This window comes from Danio aesculapii, chromosome 21, assembly GCF_903798145.1.
Source record: "Danio aesculapii chromosome 21, fDanAes4.1, whole genome shotgun sequence".
NCBI classification, from domain to species: domain Eukaryota; kingdom Metazoa; phylum Chordata; class Actinopteri; order Cypriniformes; family Danionidae; genus Danio; species Danio aesculapii.
The window spans coordinates 40,031,741-40,051,834 of NC_079455.1; the positions used below are offsets into that span (position 1 = coordinate 40,031,741).

A 20,094-nucleotide genomic window follows, 5' to 3' on the forward strand; every position below is an offset into this window, starting at 1 on the left:
TACAGCGTTAGTTGAAAAATTAAAGACTGAAACTGACATTGTTATCAAAAGCTATCACCCGTCCTTCACCGTAGGATGAATAGCAGTTACACTATAATGTTTAGCTTGTTACTCACATAAAATAAGCTATTTATAGAAAGGTTTCTATAAAGCTTTTTCATAAAATGCTGCAACAGAATGTCACAGCAAACACAGTCAAATCAGAGATGTTACAGAGAGAATGAAAGTTATATTCAGATTGTAGAAACTGAATTCAGAGCATCAGGATGAAGGCAATCAGAGAAAAACAGAGGATCAGGAAGCTCTGAGTGACACTTTCAGCTCCGTTACACAGATTCCCTGAACAACAGGAGATGCTCTCTAAAGCACTACCTGATGGTTGGGCAACACACATAGATTTTGAAACACAGCCTTTTAGAGTCATTTTCAGGCCTCCGAAAGTCCCTGGTGAAGAGAAAGGGAGACTGTGTGTGATCTGTGTCAAATGCTCAAAAACCAATTTAATTAATGACTTCTGCTTTTTCCAGATTCTCACCTGTTGCTTTAATGCAGCGATCTTCCCTCCCTGAACATTTCAGTTCATTTGAGCAGCCCTTCTCATCACAAGAGTAACACCTGTTTCCATTGGGAGCTCCAGTGCTGGGATCTACAGGAGAAGAACAATAAAGGGTATCCCTTTATATCATGCACATAATATAAAATCAAATGAAGCTACACTTCTTCAGCTGCTTGCAATCATGTTGTAACCAACAGGCACCCTTCATTTACTGTGTCATGAATTAAAAGATTTAAGTAATCAGTGTAGTACAATACCTGGAGCATCTTGTGCGTTACACTGGTCACTGTTACAGCACATAGAAGATGTCTTTACAATGCCGAGGTTGATGGACCCGTTTGAACAACCAGCAGAGCAATCTTTAAACTTCATTTCAGAGCTAATGCCAGCTGAAAAACAAGAATCATAAAGAGATGGTTAATTCAGCTACATATTCTTTTCAAAGTGCTTGGAAATGAGCATTTTTTATTCGATGTTTGACGTAATCTCTATTGAGAAATGAAGAGAGGGTGGGACACAGAGTAGCTCCTCCCCTGTAAAAAACAGCCAGTAGCGTTTTGTTTTATCACAGCTCTGCCAATGAGAGTAGTTGAGCTCAAGCGCATCAAATGACAAGCAAATGAGAAGTGTCTTGAAGCGGGTGGGGCATGCCAGATACTAGAGAGCGTTTGATTGGTCAAGATTTGATGAGAAACTGAAGTATGAGGTGACGTGAAAAAAAAAAACGTTGATCAACGTTGAAGTGACAAACTACAAGGTTTGGATGTTGATATCAGTTTTATATTTTCTGAACATGAATTGTGTCACGGTTTTGGAGCTCACAAGCGTATAGATATCCTTAAAGTGCCCCTGTTATGGGTTTTTGAAAATGACCATCCATGCAGTGTGTAACACAGCTCTAAGTGAATGGACACATCCAGCTGAGGTTTAAATCTGAAAGTGCAACTTGTTTAATACTACTGATTCTTTTGAGTCAACTCAGAGTCACATGCAGGCACAATTTTAAGGTTTTTATTTTAGGGGGGGCTCAGCTCCTGAGGTAAAAATAAATTATATATATATATATATATATATATATATATATATATATATATATATATATATATATATATATATATATATATATATATATATATATATATATGGTATAAGGTATATTGGTATATTTGGACATTTATAAGTAGTTATTTAATAGTACTAAATGAATATAAGTTCAAATGTTTAATATGGTAGGGTTGTATGCTAAACTAGCAGTATTCCACTGAACTGCAAAAACAGAGATTTGAGTTCTGAATGAGCCAAATAGGCTCAACACACCTGTTTAGCGTAGTAAAAAACACTTTCTATATTCAAGTACATGTATTAAATAAATAAAACTGCCACTTTTCTAATTAAACGGCAAATTTAAATATATATTTTTAAACTTACAGGCTAATTCACTTATTTTATGATCTGAATCAAAATAATAAATTCAATTTATTTTTAAATTCAAGACAACACATGATGTTTCTATCTTTGTCAGTGACTGTGACAGATAAAACGAGCATATTCACTAAGCGGTTCTGTCACTGTTTTTAATCCTTTCTGTGCAAGACTGTATGGTATAGTTAATGCCACATGCACTAACACAAAACGTGTTTTGTATTGGTAGATACTTTTTTAAATTAAAATAGCGAACTGTTCGATAAGAGCTACTTTTTCAAGGAAACAGCTGTGATTATGAGGTGAGCACCAATGAAACTGTAGATGGGAAACCCGATTGCTCCTCCTTGACATTGGGGCACAAGTGATACAAGTGTGTCTATAGCAAAGAACTGCAAATAAGCAGATATTATAACAATCTATCGATAAACACACACCTTGTGCTCTCACTCTGCATGGCTGTGGTTTGCTGATCAACTGAAAAACAAAAGACAGGGAGGAGCCGAATTCTTCCGCTGTTTTCATATCAAATTTAAAGGGGACTGAGACGATATTTAGAGTACAGTTTATGAACTAATCACAAAAGTTTTAGGGGGGCTGAGTAGAAATATAGATGGGCCACAGCCCCCCTAAAATAGGCCTAGCAACGCATTGACATAGATACATGACATCGCCAAATATGAAGTGCCGGATCCGGTAAAACTTGAACTGGGGATTGATCATGACGAGATTAACTTCACTGAGATTCCCAGACATGCAGCTGTGGGGAATTAAGGGTTACAGTTCATTTACAGTTCATAGCATACCATATGCTGTGTTTGTTCCTGTCATTTTTCTGATGATTGATACAATAACTGACCCTGCAGCGCGGGATTCGTTAGCTGTTTGTTATCAAAGGAAGGATCAACAAAGACTACTATATGGGACTTTGTCAGTAACTGTTACACAATTGATATGGACCTGTTTCTTCTTCCTCCAGATCCTGTAAGTGTTTCTCCTTCCTACAGAACCTGTAAGTGTGATTAAAAATGTTGCCTCGTTTTCTGTAGTTTGAAAAATATGTATTTGTTGTAACTTGTAATCGCTCTGCATGGCTTGTAGACACTTATATATTATAGATCAGTGCTTGTAATGTATTTCTCAGGTTAAATCTTTGAGGCTGCTCACATATTGCGTCCAAAACTACATTGAAAACACGATGCTTCTTCCTTGACCGATTTAAATGCAATTTGTGCTCACAATCTTCTGCTGTTTGTCATTGTTATGGCCATCATTAGCTGTCCCTCACACGCGTGGCGAAGTCAGTTTTAGAAATAGTTCAACTTTGCCACTGTGTGGATTTAATACTGAATGTGTGTCGTTGTTATTACTTGGGGTTATTGTTAAGAATAGAGTATATGCTGGTGTATAACTGCATTTCTTTAATAAATTCCTGCATTAGGCTCACACATATACTCTGTGCTACTTCATAACCGTGGTGGGCATTTCTCTCCATCTCATGCTGAACGCAGTCGACCAATCACAGCAGACTGGACCAAGCACGGCAGATTAGCCTCACGCAAAGGATGGGTTTGGGAACAAATCATATGGGATAGGTAAAAATAAATGCATATTATAAGGCAATGAAAGTGTTTTTAAACTTGCATGCATGTTGTTGGAGACCCCCAAAACTAAAATATGACCTTTTTAAATGCATACTAGGGGCTTTTTAAAACTAACAGATGGAAACTAATATCTAAAAAGCTTAATTTTATTTTAATGTGTGTGCTTTTTTTAAATATACTAATTGTAGTGTTAGCATACCAGAAATTGACAGCAGGTCTGTGAAAAATATCATTTATAAATATTATCAGCATCTCCATCAGTCAAAAATAACAGTCAAATTCAATGGACTTACCTATGTTTGTTTCCACTGTTATACTCTGACACTCAGAGGATCCACTCTGACAAGTTGTTGGTGTCTGATTGTCACAATTATTTCCCAAGCACTCATAACAGCTGAGAGATTGTCCTTTAGTGGTGGAACAAAGACACATCAGTGATCTGTATTTATAATTATTAACATTATAAACATTAGTTGTCTTTGTACTGTACCTGCGGTGACAAATGCGAGCAGAAGAAAGAGTGAGATTTGCAGATCCATCTTTGATCAGGAGGAGAATGAAGTAACGCATCTGCAGAGCTCATTTTATAACTATTCAAAAGAGGGGAGGCTCTTTGGAGGAAAATGAAAGTTTACCAGAATCTGAATGCATTTCTAAAATCAGAAACGTGAGCGCAGGTATATTTATTCAGCAGTTACTGTTAATCCAATCCTAATCTGTAGATTTAAAGCAAAATAATTAAACCTGTGACTTTATTTACTGTGGATACCTTTGAAACAAGAGTCATTGTTTGTTTTAATGGGTGTGTTTCTGGTTCTTCAACTGAAAGAAATTTGTTTGGATCGTTTGTTTTGCAAAGAAAGGTTTTAGATACCTCTGTTTGAACAGAAACGTTTCAGCTGTCCCTTACAATCTGTGGAAGTTTAATGTAAAAGCTTTGTTAGGCCAAGTCTAGACTGGTTTCTGTTTGCACATAAGTATGCTGTGTTATAAATCAATTCAGTGTAATTCTTTACATGACCCTCACATAATACATGCTGTTTAATCACAACTGTAAATTTCCCTTTCTCAAGAACAGGGATTTTTATGACATGGTCATGCAAGGACTGTGACAATTTCAGCAATTAAGTGTTAGCTTATTTTCATTTATTTATTTTTATTTATTGGAAATTTAATAAAAAAATGTAAAGGGCACCTATTTTACCCCCTTTCTCAAGATTTAATACAAGTTATTTGTGTCTTCAGAATGTGTCTGCAAAGTTTCAGCTCAAAACACCCTTCAGATTATTTATTTATTATTTATTTATTACTTTCAGAATATTGGGATCTTCTGCTCTGGACACCATGTAGCTGTTTTTGTTGCCTGTGCCTTTAATGCTAGTTCTTTCACGTACCTGTCAGAGTGTGTCTCAGTCTCTGGCTGTGTCAGATAAACAGCACAGTGACAGACATGAAGGAAGCAGGTCTCACGTAACGTTTGTGAGAAATACTACAGTAAGAACTGTCCCAATGATTATTTGATGCATTTGTTGTGGAGTTAATTCAAGTTTTTTGGCAACGAGTCACACACAATGTCGTTAAGAAGTTCACGTACGCACACACACACACACAGCGGACACACACACACACACAGCGCATGTTTAACTTTGCACAGTTTTAAATGTGGCAGGATACACGTTAATATCCACTGCTGTATGGATATCCATTATGGTAATGTAGAAAATAAACATGATTTAACGTCCACAGACCATGATAGAAGCGTCTTCTTTTATAATTGTACTGAGACATGGATGTGTTGATAAAGACGGTAAAATCACTGTAATTCATTACAAACATGCACTGTTTTAAAAACATTTTAAACTTGTAAGACTCATTCTTGATCACATTTGATGATGACTGATGATCACAGAGAGCTGAACAGATCTTTTAATCCTGGTTGCTTTGCACATGCTCTGTCTTGTTGATTTGATTATACGCGTTACTACGGAGACATGTTAATACGCGGCTGTCAATCAATTCGGTGGGCGGGGAAAACGCACTCCTACATCAGGTTGCGGTGGGCCTCAAAAAGGGAAGGATTTGGATCCTATTTTAACGTCAGGAAATTTAAAAAAAAGAGCCTTATTGTCTTTCTATTGCCCCAATATGACTGTGTACACTATACATACACACAGTTCTGTCCAAACAGCTTCAAAAAGAGGATTTTCATCATGGGTGCCCTTTTAAAACCTAATGTTTTTTTATATGAAATATTGTAATAGATTTGTAAGTACTTGAATTAGGGATGTATTTGTTTTTAAAATAGAATTATTTATGTATGACATGTATTTATTATGTATGACATGTTTTTTGGAAGATAAATTCTCTGTCATTACAGTATAAAGTAGGGATGTGCATCTCAGAACTGAGGCCAATGTAATACGCATCTAAATGTTTAGCCAACAATACAGTACATTAAAGATGCATATGAAGCAGCTACCGATACTTTACATTTAGTCATTTAGCAGGCGCCCTTAAGTCTAAAGTGACTTAAAGTTGAGGAGGCATTCCGCGATTCAACAAGAAGTGCTAATTATACAGAGGAAATGTTTGTGCTCAGATAATTAAGTGCTAGACTTGGGAGAGGGAAGTGTTTTATATATATATATATATATATATATATATATATATATATATATATATATATATATATATATATATGTGTGTGTGTGTGTGTGTGTGTGTGTGTGTGTATATGTATGTATGTATAGAGAAGAATGCTTTTACAGGTGGTTTGTCAAGCCCACTCACCTGTGTGAAGCTTGAGTCGATATGATACACCCCATCATGTTGCAGTACGAGTACAATATGCAATATGAAACAACAAAAAAAAGATTACTTTTTAATTCCGTTAACTATCAGACTAAACTAACTTCCTCTAACTCTGACTAATAGGAAAGCTGTGATTTTTATCTATTTATTATTTTATTTATTTTTTATACCTGTTCACTCTCTCACAGAAGCTACTATTATAGCCATGCAGCTTTTTAATTTGGGTTTTGTGACAGCTTTACCTTTTTATAGTTATTATTTAAAGCATTGAATCACTAAAAGTTACAATTATGAGATAAGTTACCTTTTTGGGTGAACTATCCCATTAAATGGGTCGACTTCCATTCTTTTCAAAGCAGCTTGTTATGCTGAATGATGATGCAAACTGGTCATGATTTCATTATAATTTTACATTTTTAATATACAGCGGAGAAAATAAGTACTGAACCCGTCACCATTTTTCTCAGAAAACATATTTCTAAAGGTGCTGTTGGCTTGGAATTTTAACCAGATGTTGATAACAACCAAAGAAATCCATTTATATACAAAGAAAACAAAGCTAATTTGTTTACAAATGAAGTTATGTGTAATAAAATGAAATGACTCAGGGAAAAATTGAACACGTGAAGAAAGGAAAGTGTAGAAAGGCAGTGAATCTCTCAGTAGTTCTTCAGCAACCCTCCGCCCTTCATCAGTGTAAATTAATATTTGCTGCTTCAGTCCAACATCTACATTAGCAGGATGATGAAGATGAAGCCAGGGTGGACATTTCAGCAAGACAATGATCCAAAACACAGCCAAGCAAACTCTTGAATGCTTTCAGAGAAAGAAAATCAAGCTGTAGAATGGCCCAGCCAATCACCTGACTTGAATCCAACAGAAAATACAAAATAAAGATCAGATTTGATAGACAAGACTCACAGAACCATCAAGATTTTTACACTGTTGAAATCTGTGAAAAACTCACACCTGAGCAATTCATGTGACTTCATTCTCCATATTTGAGGCGTCTTTAAGCTGCCATCACCAAAAAGCCTTTTTTTTTTTTATAAAGTATTAAATACATTTCAGTAGTTTAGCACTTCCTCCTTGTGTCATTCCATTCTTACACAGAACTTATTTTCAGATTTTTGTTTTTGTTTTGTTTAATCTTTATGTTTGTATTGTTTGGGTTTTTCACCAAAATCTGGTTTAATTCCATGTCAACAGCTGCTTTAGAATATTAATACCAGGAAAAAACATGACAGGTTCAATACTTATTTTCCCTGCTATAGTCCTAAACACACTGGTTTGTATTGCAATCAATTTGACCATTTACTTCTGTTTGTTAATCCTAGCAATTTACCCATAGCGGCAAATGAATCGTATCACATTGACAGAAAACAGCTTCCATCTGCATTGCAAAATAAGGTGGATAGAGTAAAAACCATTTGCATTTGTTTTAAATCCCAGGTAAACATTTCAAATCCGGAGTTTTCCTTAAGCAATTGCATGATGTTTGTGTGAGTTCAACTTTTATATAGGATCTTTTAAACATGACTTCAATGCACCATTACAACAGTACCTCACATGCATTTTCAGCTGCAGAAATCATGCTTTGGTTTTAGTTCAGTCAATAAAAATGTGGCAGAATATTTCAAAATAATCTTTAAATGCCCCCCCCCCCCCCCCCCCCCCCCCCCCCCAAAAAAAGCCCAAAAATAAATAAACGAGACAACTGTAGAGAATAATGTTTTTTTCTGGTTTTCTGGTGCTTCGAAGTGTAATGAACGAAACCAGAAAAAAAAACACAAATGAAACCACAAAATTCAAGAAAAGGACTTTAATTCTACTGGTAAATAAAAAGAAATATAACCAGACTCCATTATTAGGGCAGATTATATCACACGGCAACCAAATGTATCTTAAATGTTGACCAAAAAATGTATAAGTTACAAAATAAATAAGTAAACCTAAATACTTGACTTTCATTCATTACATGTACATTGTAAGAAGTGATTTGTTACTTAAAGTGAGTAAACCTGTCGCCTTAAAAGTGTCAAGTTGACTTAACTTTAAAAAAGTGATTAAACCTGCTGTAACTTATTGTTAAGTTGACTTAATTTTTAATAATTATACACATTTACTTAAATTAAAATAAGGCAACATGTTTGCTCACTTTTCTTAAGTAAAATCAACTAATCACTTTAAGAGCAACACGTTTACTCACTTTACTTAAGTAAAATCAACTAATCACTTTAAGAGTAACACGTTTACTCACTTTACTTAAGTAAAATCAACTAATCACTTTAAAAGCAACATGTTTACTCACTTTACTTAAGTGAAATCAACTAATCACTTTAAGAGCAACATGTTTACTCACTTTACTTAAGTAAAATCAATTAATCACTTTAAAGCAACATGTTTACTCACTTTACTTAAGTAAAATCAACTAATCACTTTAAAGCAACATGTTTACTCACTTTACTTAAGTAAAATCAACTAATCACTTTAAAAGCAACATGTTTACTCACTTTACTTAAGTAAAATCAACTAATCACTTTAAGAGAAACACGTTTACTCACTTTTCTCAAGTAAAATCAACTAATCACTTTAAGAGCAACATGGTTACTCACTTTTCTTTAGTAAAATCAACCAATCACTTTAAAAGCAACATGTTTACTCACATTACTTAAGTAAAATCAACTAATCACTTTAAGAGCAACATGTTTACTCACTTTACTTAAGTAAAATCAACTAATCACTTTAAAAGCAACATGTTTACTCACTTTACTTAAGTAAAATCAACTAATCACTTTAAGAGAAACTTGTTAACTCACTTTACTTAAGTAAAATCAACTAATCACTTTAAAAGCAACATGTTTACTCACTTTACTTAAGTAAAATCAACTAATCACTTTAAGAGAAACTTGTTTACTCACTTTACTTAAGTAAAATCAACTAATCACTTTAAAGCAACATGTTTACTCACTTTACTTAAGTAAAATCAACTAATCACTTTAAGAGAACACGTTTACTCACTTTTCTTAAGTAAAATCAACTAATCACTTTAAAGCAACATGTTTACTCACTTTACTTAAGTAAAATCAACTAATCACTTTAAGAGAAACTTGTTTACTCACTTTACTTAAGTAAAATCAACTAATCACTTTAAAAGCAACATGTTTACTCACTTTACTTAAGTAAAATCAACTAATCACTTTAAGAGAAACACGTTTACTCACTTTCTTAAGTAAAATCAACTAATCACTTTAAAGCAACATGTTTACTCACTTTACTTAAGTAAAATCAATTAATCACTTTAAAAGCAACATGTTTACTCACTTTACTTAAGTAAAATCAACTAATCACTTTAAAAGCAACATGTTTACTCACTTTACTTAAGTAAAATCAACTAATCACTTTAAAAGCAACATGTTTACTCACTTTACTTAAGTAAAATCAACTAATCACTTTAAGAGCAACATGGTTACTCACTTTACTTAAGTAAAATCAACTAATCACTTTAAAAGCAACATGTTTACTCACTTACTTAAGTAAAATCAACTAATCACTTTAAGAGCAACATGTTTACTCACTTTACTTAAGTAAAATCAACTAATCACTTTAAGAGCAACATGTTTACTCACTTTACTTAAGTAAAATCAACTAATCACTTTAAGAGTAACACGTTTACTCAGTTTACTTAAGTAAAATCAACTTATCACTTTAAAGCAACATGTTTACTCACTTTACTTAAGTAAAATCAACTAATCACTTTAAGAGAAACATGTTTACTCACTTTACTTAAGTAAAATCAACTAATCACTTTAAAGCAACACGTTTACTCACTTTTCTCAAGTAAAATCAAACTAATTACTTTAAAAGCACACGTTTACTCACTTTACTTAAGTAAAATCAACTAATCACTTTAAGAGAAACACGTTTACTCACTTTTCTTAAGTAAAATCAACTAATCACTTTAAAGCAACATGTTTACTCACTTTACTTAAGTAAAATCAACTAATCACTTTAAGAGAAACTTGTTTACTCACTTTACTTAAGTAAAATCAACTAATCACTTTAAAGCAACGTGTTTACTTACTTTACTTAAGTAAAATCAACTAATCACTTTAAAGCAACATGTTTACTCACTTTACTTAAGTAAAATCAATTAATCACTTTAAAAGCAACATGTTTACTCACTTTACTTAAGTAAAATCAACTAATCACTTTAAAAGCAACATGTTTACTCACTTTACTTAAGTAAAATCAACTAATCACTTTAAAAGCAACATGTTTACTCACTTTACTTAAGTAAAATCAACTAATCACTTAAGGAGCAACATGGTTACTCACTTTACTTAAGTAAAATCAACTAATCACTTTAAAAGCAACATGTTTACTCACTTTACTTAAGTAAAATCAACTAATCACTTTAAGAGCAACATGTTTACTCACTTTACTTAAGTAAAATCAACTAATCACTTTAAGAGTAACACGTTTACTCAGTTTACTTAAGTAAAATCAACTTATCACTTTAAAGCAACATGTTTACTCACTTTACTTAAGTAAAATCAACTAATCACTTTAAGAGAAACTTGTTTACTCACTTTACTTAAGTAAAATCAACTAATCACTTTAAAAGCAACACGTTTACTCACTTTTCTCAAGTAAAATCAACTAATTACTTTAAAAGCAACACGTTTACTCACTTTACTTAAGTAAAATCAACTAATCACTTTAAGAGAAACACGTTTACTCACTTTTCTTAAGTAAAATCAACTAATCACTTTAAAGCAACATGTTTACTCACTTTACTTAAGTAAAATCAACTAATCACTTTAAGAGAAACTTGTTAACTCACTTTACTTAAGTAAAATCAACTAATCACTTTAAAGCAACATGTTTACTCACTTTACTTAAGTAAAATCAACTAATCACTTTAAAAGCAACATGTTTACTCACTTTACTTAAGTAAAATCAACTAATCACTTTAAAGCAACATGTTTACTCACTTTACTTAAGTAAAATCAACTAATCACTTTAAGAGAAACTTGTTTACTCACTTTACTTAAGTAAAATCAACTAATCACTTTAAAGCAACGTGTTTACTTACTTTACTTAAGTAAAATCAACTAATCACTTTAAGAGCAACGTGTTTACTCACTTTTCTTAAGTAAAGTCAACTAAACAGTTTAAGAGCAACATGTTTACTCACTTTTTAAAGTCAACTACTTTTTGCACTGTAGTTTTGTCTATCTGTGGTTTGTAAAATTCTTGATCACTTGCAAAAAAACCTGAAAATACAGCCTGTTTGTGTTGTATAAATGTACATTTGCATACATTTGGTATATTTAATGCCTTGATTTTACAAGCTAATGTGTTTCCCGGTTAGTTGTGGCCTGGGACCAGCTTTGACTTGCTCCGTACACATCACAAATTTAGTTAATTTTTCTATTCAAGTTTCACTGTGATTGGCATTGTGTTTGTTGCGGCTGATGTACAGTGGGTACGGAAAGTATTCAGATCCCCTTAAATGTTTCACTCTTTGTTATATTGCAGCCATTAAATCATTAAGTTCATTTCTTTGTCCTCATTAATGCACACACAGCACCCCATATTGACAGAAATAAACAGAATTGTGGACATTTTTGCAGATTTTAAAAAAAGAAAAACTGAAATATCACATGGTTCTAAGTATTCAGGCTCAGTATTTAGTAGAAGCTCTTTTTTGATATAATACAGTCATGAGTCTTTCTGAAAGATGCAACAAGTTTTTCCACACCGGGATTTAGGGATCCTCAGGTTGGATGGTAAACGTTGGTGGACAGCTATTTTTAGGTCTCTCCAGAGATGCTTAATTGGATTTAGTTCAGGGCCCTGGCTGGTCCATTGCACATGTAGATTTTTAAGAAGTCTCTGTTGTCATACAGTATATGGCATTAAGGATCTAATAGTGCGATATAGATTATATCTGGGAATAAGTTTATCCAGTTCAACCAGAAGCAGTTGTAAATGACTGATATGGCAGGCAGCATTAATATGCAGTTTATGCAAATAACTTTTGTAGTGATATAATAGATGACAGGAAGTCTTGATTTTGTAAGACATGACATTCTACTATTAACCACTTTTTGATGTTAGAAATAGATTGATATGTGGAACAGGCCAGCAAAATTAATTTAGTAATTATGTTTTAAATGAGCGAGATGTGTAAATTAAGAGCACACTATAAAAATGCTAGAGTCCACACAATCGATTTGGGTTGAGACAATTTAAAGTAATTTAGTTAACTTATTAGTTTTTACAAATTTAAGTGGATTGAACATAAAACAATTAAGTAGTGTGCCCAAAAAGTCAAGCATTGTGTTTAGCTCATTTTAAATAAATAGTTTGAACAAACAATAAACATCTTTTTTTTTTGAAGCGTACGCTTTTATAATTTTGATATACTGTATATAAGCAACATTTCAGTGAGGACAAAATGGGAAAAAATAAATAGATCTAAACAAGCATTGATTATTCCATCATAAGAGCTTAAATATGTACACTAAAAATTATATTTAAAAAATAAACATTTTTATATAAACTGTACAGCATGCTATTTTAGTGGTGTAAAGGCAGGACATGTTTTAAATACAATATAAAAATAAGAATTCTAATGTTTACATTTGTTTTATTAAGCTTTTTGTGTGTGCGATAATCAGCTACAGGAAGCTGCACATTTTAGAAATCCATTAAATGTGTTAGCTCCTCTGTAAATATCATTGCTGTGAACAGATCATGCCCCAGGTCTCATCCTTTCTCTTTCAACTATCCTTGACTTGATCTTTGCACGTGACTTTGCATTGCAAAAATCATTTATATTGGTTCCTTTTTCTTTTATTTGCTTAATTCCTTTGCAAGACAAATAGACTGAATGTTTTCAAAGCAGAAGCAAAAATGTTGTCTAAGTGAATTTAACAGTGTGTATCCTAAATACACAATGTTCTTTCGTATATCAATACCATGCAGTCGTACATACTTTTATTCGGCCAAGTATCAAAGTAAGGTGGGTAATTATTCAAATTAGTAGTAGTACTAGTAATGATCACATTCTCCTAAATGGATAGATCTTTAAAAGAAACGTTTTAATTTTTTAAATTATTATTATTTATTTATTTATGTATTTTTATTGCTTCATAGAATTTTTTTATTTAGTAAATGTTTGTCAATTTAAGCTTTTTTTGCCATAAAATAGCTATTGAAGCCGATATGACAATAAACAACTGTATAGTGTATCCACAGTCATATTGCAGTGATTTAAATGCAAGTTCTTTTTAAAGAGCCCCTATTATGGGTTTTTTGAAAATGAATGTGAATGAAAACATCCAGCTGAGGTTTAAATCTAAAAGTGCAGCATGTTTAAAACTATTGATTCTTTAGTGAAATGGTTGACTCTGAGTCGAATAAATGAATCAAGTTGGGCTCGGATCTTTTGTTTGATCGCATCAACGTCGATACGGTACATCACTATGTACTTCCAGTTCCCATGAAATGTGCACGTGCTTTCCCTCCACACACTAGCAGAGGCGCGGAAGATCACGGGACTGATCATGACGCAATGATGATGATCACTGACAGATGGAGATTTGGCTCCGGGGAATAAAGGGTTAAAGTTCATTTTCACAACAATACCACAGTATAGCCAACCTAGAGCTGTGTTTGTTCCTGTCATTTTTCAGATGATTGATACAATAACCTACGCTGCAACGTGGGATTCATCGGCCGTTTGTTATTAAAGGAGCAGCAGAGACTTTGTCAGTAACTTTTACAGTTCATACAGGCCAGTTTCTTCTTCCTCCAGATCATAACATGAAAGTGTCATTAAAATTGTTGCCTCGTTTTCTTTAGTTTGCAAAATATGTGTTTAATTATGTGTTAGAAGTTGTAATGGCCCCGCACCGCTTGTAATCACGTATCTATTATAGATCAGTGCTTGTGCTGTATCTCTCAGGTTAAATCTGTATGGGGCTGTTCACATATTGCATCCAAAACCACGTTATAAACGTGACGTGTGCTTCTTCCCTTACCGATTTAAATGCGTTTCTGAACTGGCGATCCTCTGCTGTTTGTCGCTAATACCACCATAAGCTGTTCCAACACAGCTAATGCCACCATCAGCTTTTCCTACACAAACACGGCGCGGTCAATTATTAAAATAGTTCAACTTTTGCCACTGTGTGGATTAATACTGAATGTCTGTCATTGTTCTTGCTTGGGGTTAGGTTTAAGAGTAGAGCAATATGCTGGTCTGTATATATTTCATTCCTGCATTGGGCTCTCATATACTCTCTGGCTGCTACTTCATAACCGTGGTGGGCTTTTCTCTCTGTCTCGTGCTGAGTGCTGTCGACCAATCGCAACAGACTGGGTCATTGGACCAACCAGCGCAGATTAGCTTCAAATGTAATTATTTTGAAGGGGGTGATTCTTTTCTGTACCCACTGTACATATAAACATAATATACACATATCTTAAACACAAACATAATAAATACAGAGTTTATTTACAGTCTATAATATTATAGAAAATAATACACCCATACATAAATACCTACCCATACATATACATACATGTACACACACACACACACACGCACACGCACACACACACACACACACACACATATATATATACATCCATACACACATAGTAGTAAACTAAATAAAGTAAGTAGAAATCCAAACAGACTATCAGAAATTTAAAGATTCAGGTTGTATCACATTAATTTCTATTGTCCGTGAGTCTTTCTGCCAGTTTGTCTGCCGCTGCTTTCCACGCATCAAGAGTTGAGGCTCTAGCTTTATTTATTCTGGTTGTTGAAAGTTTGGACATTTTTAAAGGTGAAACAAAAAAAATAAATCACGATTTTTATTTGTTAAAAAAGAAAGAAAATTAATTGTTACAGCAATCAATACTTTTAATTCAAAATAAACTAGAGAAAGGGTGTATGATGGCAAATCTGAAGCAAAGAAATCAATGTGCTACTAGAAAATGTATTTCATACTGTACATATGAAGTTATTACTAAATGCATATTTAAATCTAGTGTTTAAACAAACATATTTTAGGTTTAAAAAGATTATTACAGATCTGACAATGTGACAATATTTTTGCAGTGTTTAATGCACGTTTCTCATAAAGTAATAATTGTCATATAAGAGCAAAATATTATTACATTTACAGAAAATTGTTCCATTATCAACATTTCATTACTATAATGATATAATAATTATCACATTATGTGCAGTTTTTGCATTACATGTAATCACGAGTTGCTACACATGGTTTCTGATCATGTGTTCACTCTTGCGGGCGGGCTGTTTCCGCTACACCATTGCCCACAATTCTTGTTTCCTCTCATGCTGAAATGAAAGCCTGTTCAAAATCATTATGATTTAGTTTATCACAGTTTATCACAGTGCAAATAAGTGATACAAAAACAAATTCAACACATAATTGTAGCTATGGAAAGTGATGTTGAGTTAAAGTAATATATCTGGCAGTTAATGTTAATTGGTTGTTAGGAATTACAAGTAATCTAGATGTATTTAACTTAAAATACTTAAACCTATGGCTTTCGTTGTACAGTGAAAAGCGAAACTTGATATTTTAAAAAATGTGTTACTGTTTTATATATAATATTTGTAATATTTTATTATAGTTTTTGCCACATCGTTCTTCAAACATCTTCTGATCTCAAGAGGAAGCGTAACTATTTTACGTTGTGTCATTTTAGTGGCTAATTCAGTCGTTCAAGTTCAGTCATACAAATGTGTACGATTTTTAAAAGTAGGCATGGCACAAAACCCTGCCTCTAAACCAGGCATGTCCAAACTCGGTCCTGGAGGGTCGGTGTCCTGCAAAGTTTAGTTCCAACCCCAATCAGACACACCTGAGCTAGCTAATCAAGCTCTTCCTAAGCTTTCTAGAAACATCCTTGCAGGTGTGTTGAGGCAAGTTGGAGCTAAAATCTGCAGGACACTGGCCCTCCAGGACCGAGTTTGGACACCCCTGCTCTAAACGCATTAGCATTAGCAAATCATACTAAAATGTCAAATCAGATTGTACAAATTGATACAAGAAAAGTTATGAATTGGCTTGAGATAGCATCGGACATTCCATCCAGACTGGCTTGTTTTTGTACTTAGTATATACAGTGAGAATTTAAAAGCCTACGTTTCAGTTGAATTAGAGCTACACAATATATCATTTCAGCTTTGACATTGCAATAGACACATATGCAATAGTCACATTGCAGGATGTGCATTGAAACATCAATATCATGGCTGACCAGGCACTACAGTTCAGAACATGTGATTTGTGGTTTCACGGCAAAGGAGAAACAGAATGAGTTTATCGTTTGCACGTGTTTTTATGATCTGCAACTGGAAATATTTCTGGCAAGTCTAAAGTAGTCGGGCACAAGATACAGTATTATAAAGTTTATCAAGTCAGGCTTTATTGTCATTCCACTATATGGACATATACAGTGGGATGAAATGTTGTGTCATGCAGGACAACGGTGCTACATGAATTTAATCATAAATACAAACACAACACTTGACATAAGAGCTATTTAAAATATATATATACATAATTACATGTACTATAAGATACATAACTATACACATAAGATTGCTATGCAAGTACTTTTACATATCAATAACAAAGATCATTGGTTTTTAGTTATTTCAGAATTCAGAATTACACATTGTGAGTCTGAAACGCAAATTATTTCCTCATTCTGATGCTTGCAAAATCCTGGTGAACAGGGGCAGGCTGTGACACAATTTCAGCTTGGGATATTCCAAACCCATGCCATTTTTTAGTAAACAAATCACCACTGGTTGAGAGTTTGGCAAATGGAAGAGTATAAAGAGTGTGACTCTTCACAGTATGCCAATTACTTCACTAGTATGCTATTGTATTTATTGTACTTTGCTGAAGATGACATTAGGAAAGACTCGTTTTTCGCTTTGCTGTGGATGATAGTGAAAAAAAGAGACGTAGCTGAAAACATGTAACCGTTGAATTCCACAGTACGTTTCATATGATATGTAAGTGACTCGTACAGCTTTATTGTAGACATTTCCTCGAGCTAGAATAATGTCAACTGAAACTTTCTGTCATACACCATGCCCACCAAAAGGGTACCTTTGTTAGTGGAAACGCAAGCCTGATAAAGGTGACCCGTACCAAACCGAACCGTATCGTACCGTACCAGTCAGAGGAAACGAGCCATAATACAATGTCAGTCAGTCACTACAGCAGTCACAGGAAACAGTGGGTGTAGCCAATCTGTGAGTGACCAATAAGGAAAGATCAAGTAGACAATGCCCGCTGTATTGCTGTACATTTTCGGTTCAAAACCTTTTAAGTAAAAAAAAAATTCAACTCGCAAAAAAAAAATTTGTATTTGCAAGCAAACTTTTTTTCATCCACAAAATGTGACAGCAGAACTAAGGGTAAATTTCACAGGTGCATAATGAAATGTGTGTTAAGTTCATATAAAGGCAAGAGATTTTTTTAAATGCAAAGAATTTTATTACCAATTAAAGTATTTACAAAATTAAAATAGTTTTAACAAAACTTTTCAACCCAGGCTCATTATTGATATGTACCCCTATATCCATTTCTGGAGATTGCGAAATACGTCCCAGGAGCTACGTTTTTTTTGCAGTTTTTGTTTTTGCGAATCCACCAGAGGCCACTGTGTACGCTTTTTCAGATCTCATATTTCTCTCGTGAGTGGCATTCGCACTTGCTGTTCTTGCGTAAATCCACCAGAGGCCGCTGTCGACTGACTGAAAGACCGACCGATTGGCCCCCCCATCTTCTTCCCTAAACCCAACCGATAAAGTTTTCAAAAAGCACCAATTTACCCCACCCCCCCCTTCCCTAAACCTAACCGACAATGTTTTCAAAGTAATCCCGAAAAAGAAAAGTCCTCGCTGCTGCCAGATTTTTTTTTTATCACACTTTCAGATCTTACCACATTCTCACCTTGTTATTTACTTGTTTATTTTATTCTTTGCATTTTGTTTTTGTTTTACCTGCTTTCTGGAATCGTTTTTCAGCTGACTCAAACTCCCTCATTTCGGTCAACTCCTCTTTGCGTCTCAAGTCCACCGATGTATGCGGTGAGCTACTGGGCAAACTGGGGACAACGGAAAAGCTGTCCACGTGGAGGGAAGCATTCAGCTGGTTGCAAGAAAAAAAAACATAAACCATCGGCGCCATCATACCGCCCCATAGTGCTCATTTTAAAGACGAAATCCAGCTATACGTAGCTCTGGCTACATAATTCGCGCTCTCCAGAAATGTATACAGGGGTACGTTTTCACAATGAACCTATGTTGAAACTTTTTACTTGCAATTTTTTTTTTCATTTCTTTCGGCCTAGTCCCTTTATTCATCAGGGGTCTCCACAGCGTAATAAACCGCCAACTTATCCAGCATATATTTTACACAGCGGATGCCCTTCCAGCTGCAATCTTTTATTTTTTACTAAAATATCTTTAGTTTTGCCCTTGAACTAAATATTTCGATTGAATAATAAAGAAACCAAACTGACTTCATATTATTGTTCACGTGTGTCAGGATGCAAAATGCAGGATATACAGATTATATTCATTCAGCTCCATTATATTCACATTCAGCTCCACCTTGAACAGGCATAAAGTTTGCTTGATTGTTTATTTTACCAAAGAGACAAGTAAAAGACTTTTACAGTAGAGACTGTATCTTTAGATAATTTATCATGTTTATGGTCAAATTTGCTCTGTGTGTTTCAACAAACACATGTAGAATGCTGAATCGTGTCGTATCACAGCTCTTACTGACATTTTTCTGGAGTTAAATAAACACGCCTTATTAAACATCATTTGTTCATGCAGAGGTTGATATTAATTCCTGTAATTATACAAATACAACACAATACATCTCTATCTGTCTCTTTTGTTAAGTTTATTTAGAATAGGCTTTATCCACTACAGCTCTCTGGAGCCATGTACTGTAGGCAAAATTCCACCTATTAAGTTAAAAAGATTTAACTAGGCATCTACGTTGTTTTAAGAGTTTTTTGACAAATGAAGTATGATTATTTTGCCAATTTTGATCGTATATAATGCTGAAAACACATCTGTTTAGCTGTGCCTTTACTGAATGAGCACTGTGCTACGTCCGACAGATCGAACTACTATGTTTTTCTCTTCTTTTTAATTCTTTTATAACACATTTTATAAGCTTTTATTTTATTTATTTTATTTTTCTTTTTACCATTTTTATTATTTGTTTTTATTTCTCTTATACTTGTTTCTTTTATTTCTGTTTATGTAAAGCACTTTGAATTGCCACTGTGTATGAAATGTGCTATATAAATAAACTTGCCTTGCCTTGCCTTGTGTGTGTGTCTGTGAGAGCTGCACATCGAGAGGAGCTTAATAATTTTCGCAACCAATCCAAATATGGTCAATTATGGACCTTTTGATTCTAGGGGTATTTTATGGAGTAGCAAATGAGGATATAAAACTTACCTAATCCATCCTAGAAAAAATTTACTTACTGAACCATCAGCACTGCATTGAGTTGAAACCTCCTAATCTTCAAGACGAGCATTAGACACCATTAGAGCTCAATCTCTGGTGCGTTTTGAAAAAGGAGAAAATGACACAGC

At 33.9% G+C, this 20,094-nt stretch overlaps 1 protein-coding gene across 1 annotated transcript; it reads right to left on the minus strand.

The window, feature by feature from the left end:
• Positions 1 to 1,034, minus strand: LOC130214740 (urokinase plasminogen activator surface receptor-like). The gene is made up of 3 exons (XM_056446549.1): positions 814 to 1,034; positions 536 to 646; positions 1 to 444 (listed from the first exon to the last, which is right to left on the minus strand). The coding sequence occupies exons 1-3, from the start codon at positions 926 to 928 to the stop codon at positions 254 to 256; spliced, it is 417 nt and encodes a 138-aa protein (XP_056302524.1). The 5' UTR covers positions 929 to 1,034; the 3' UTR covers positions 1 to 253.
• Between the last annotated feature and the right edge of the window lie 19,060 nt (positions 1,035 to 20,094).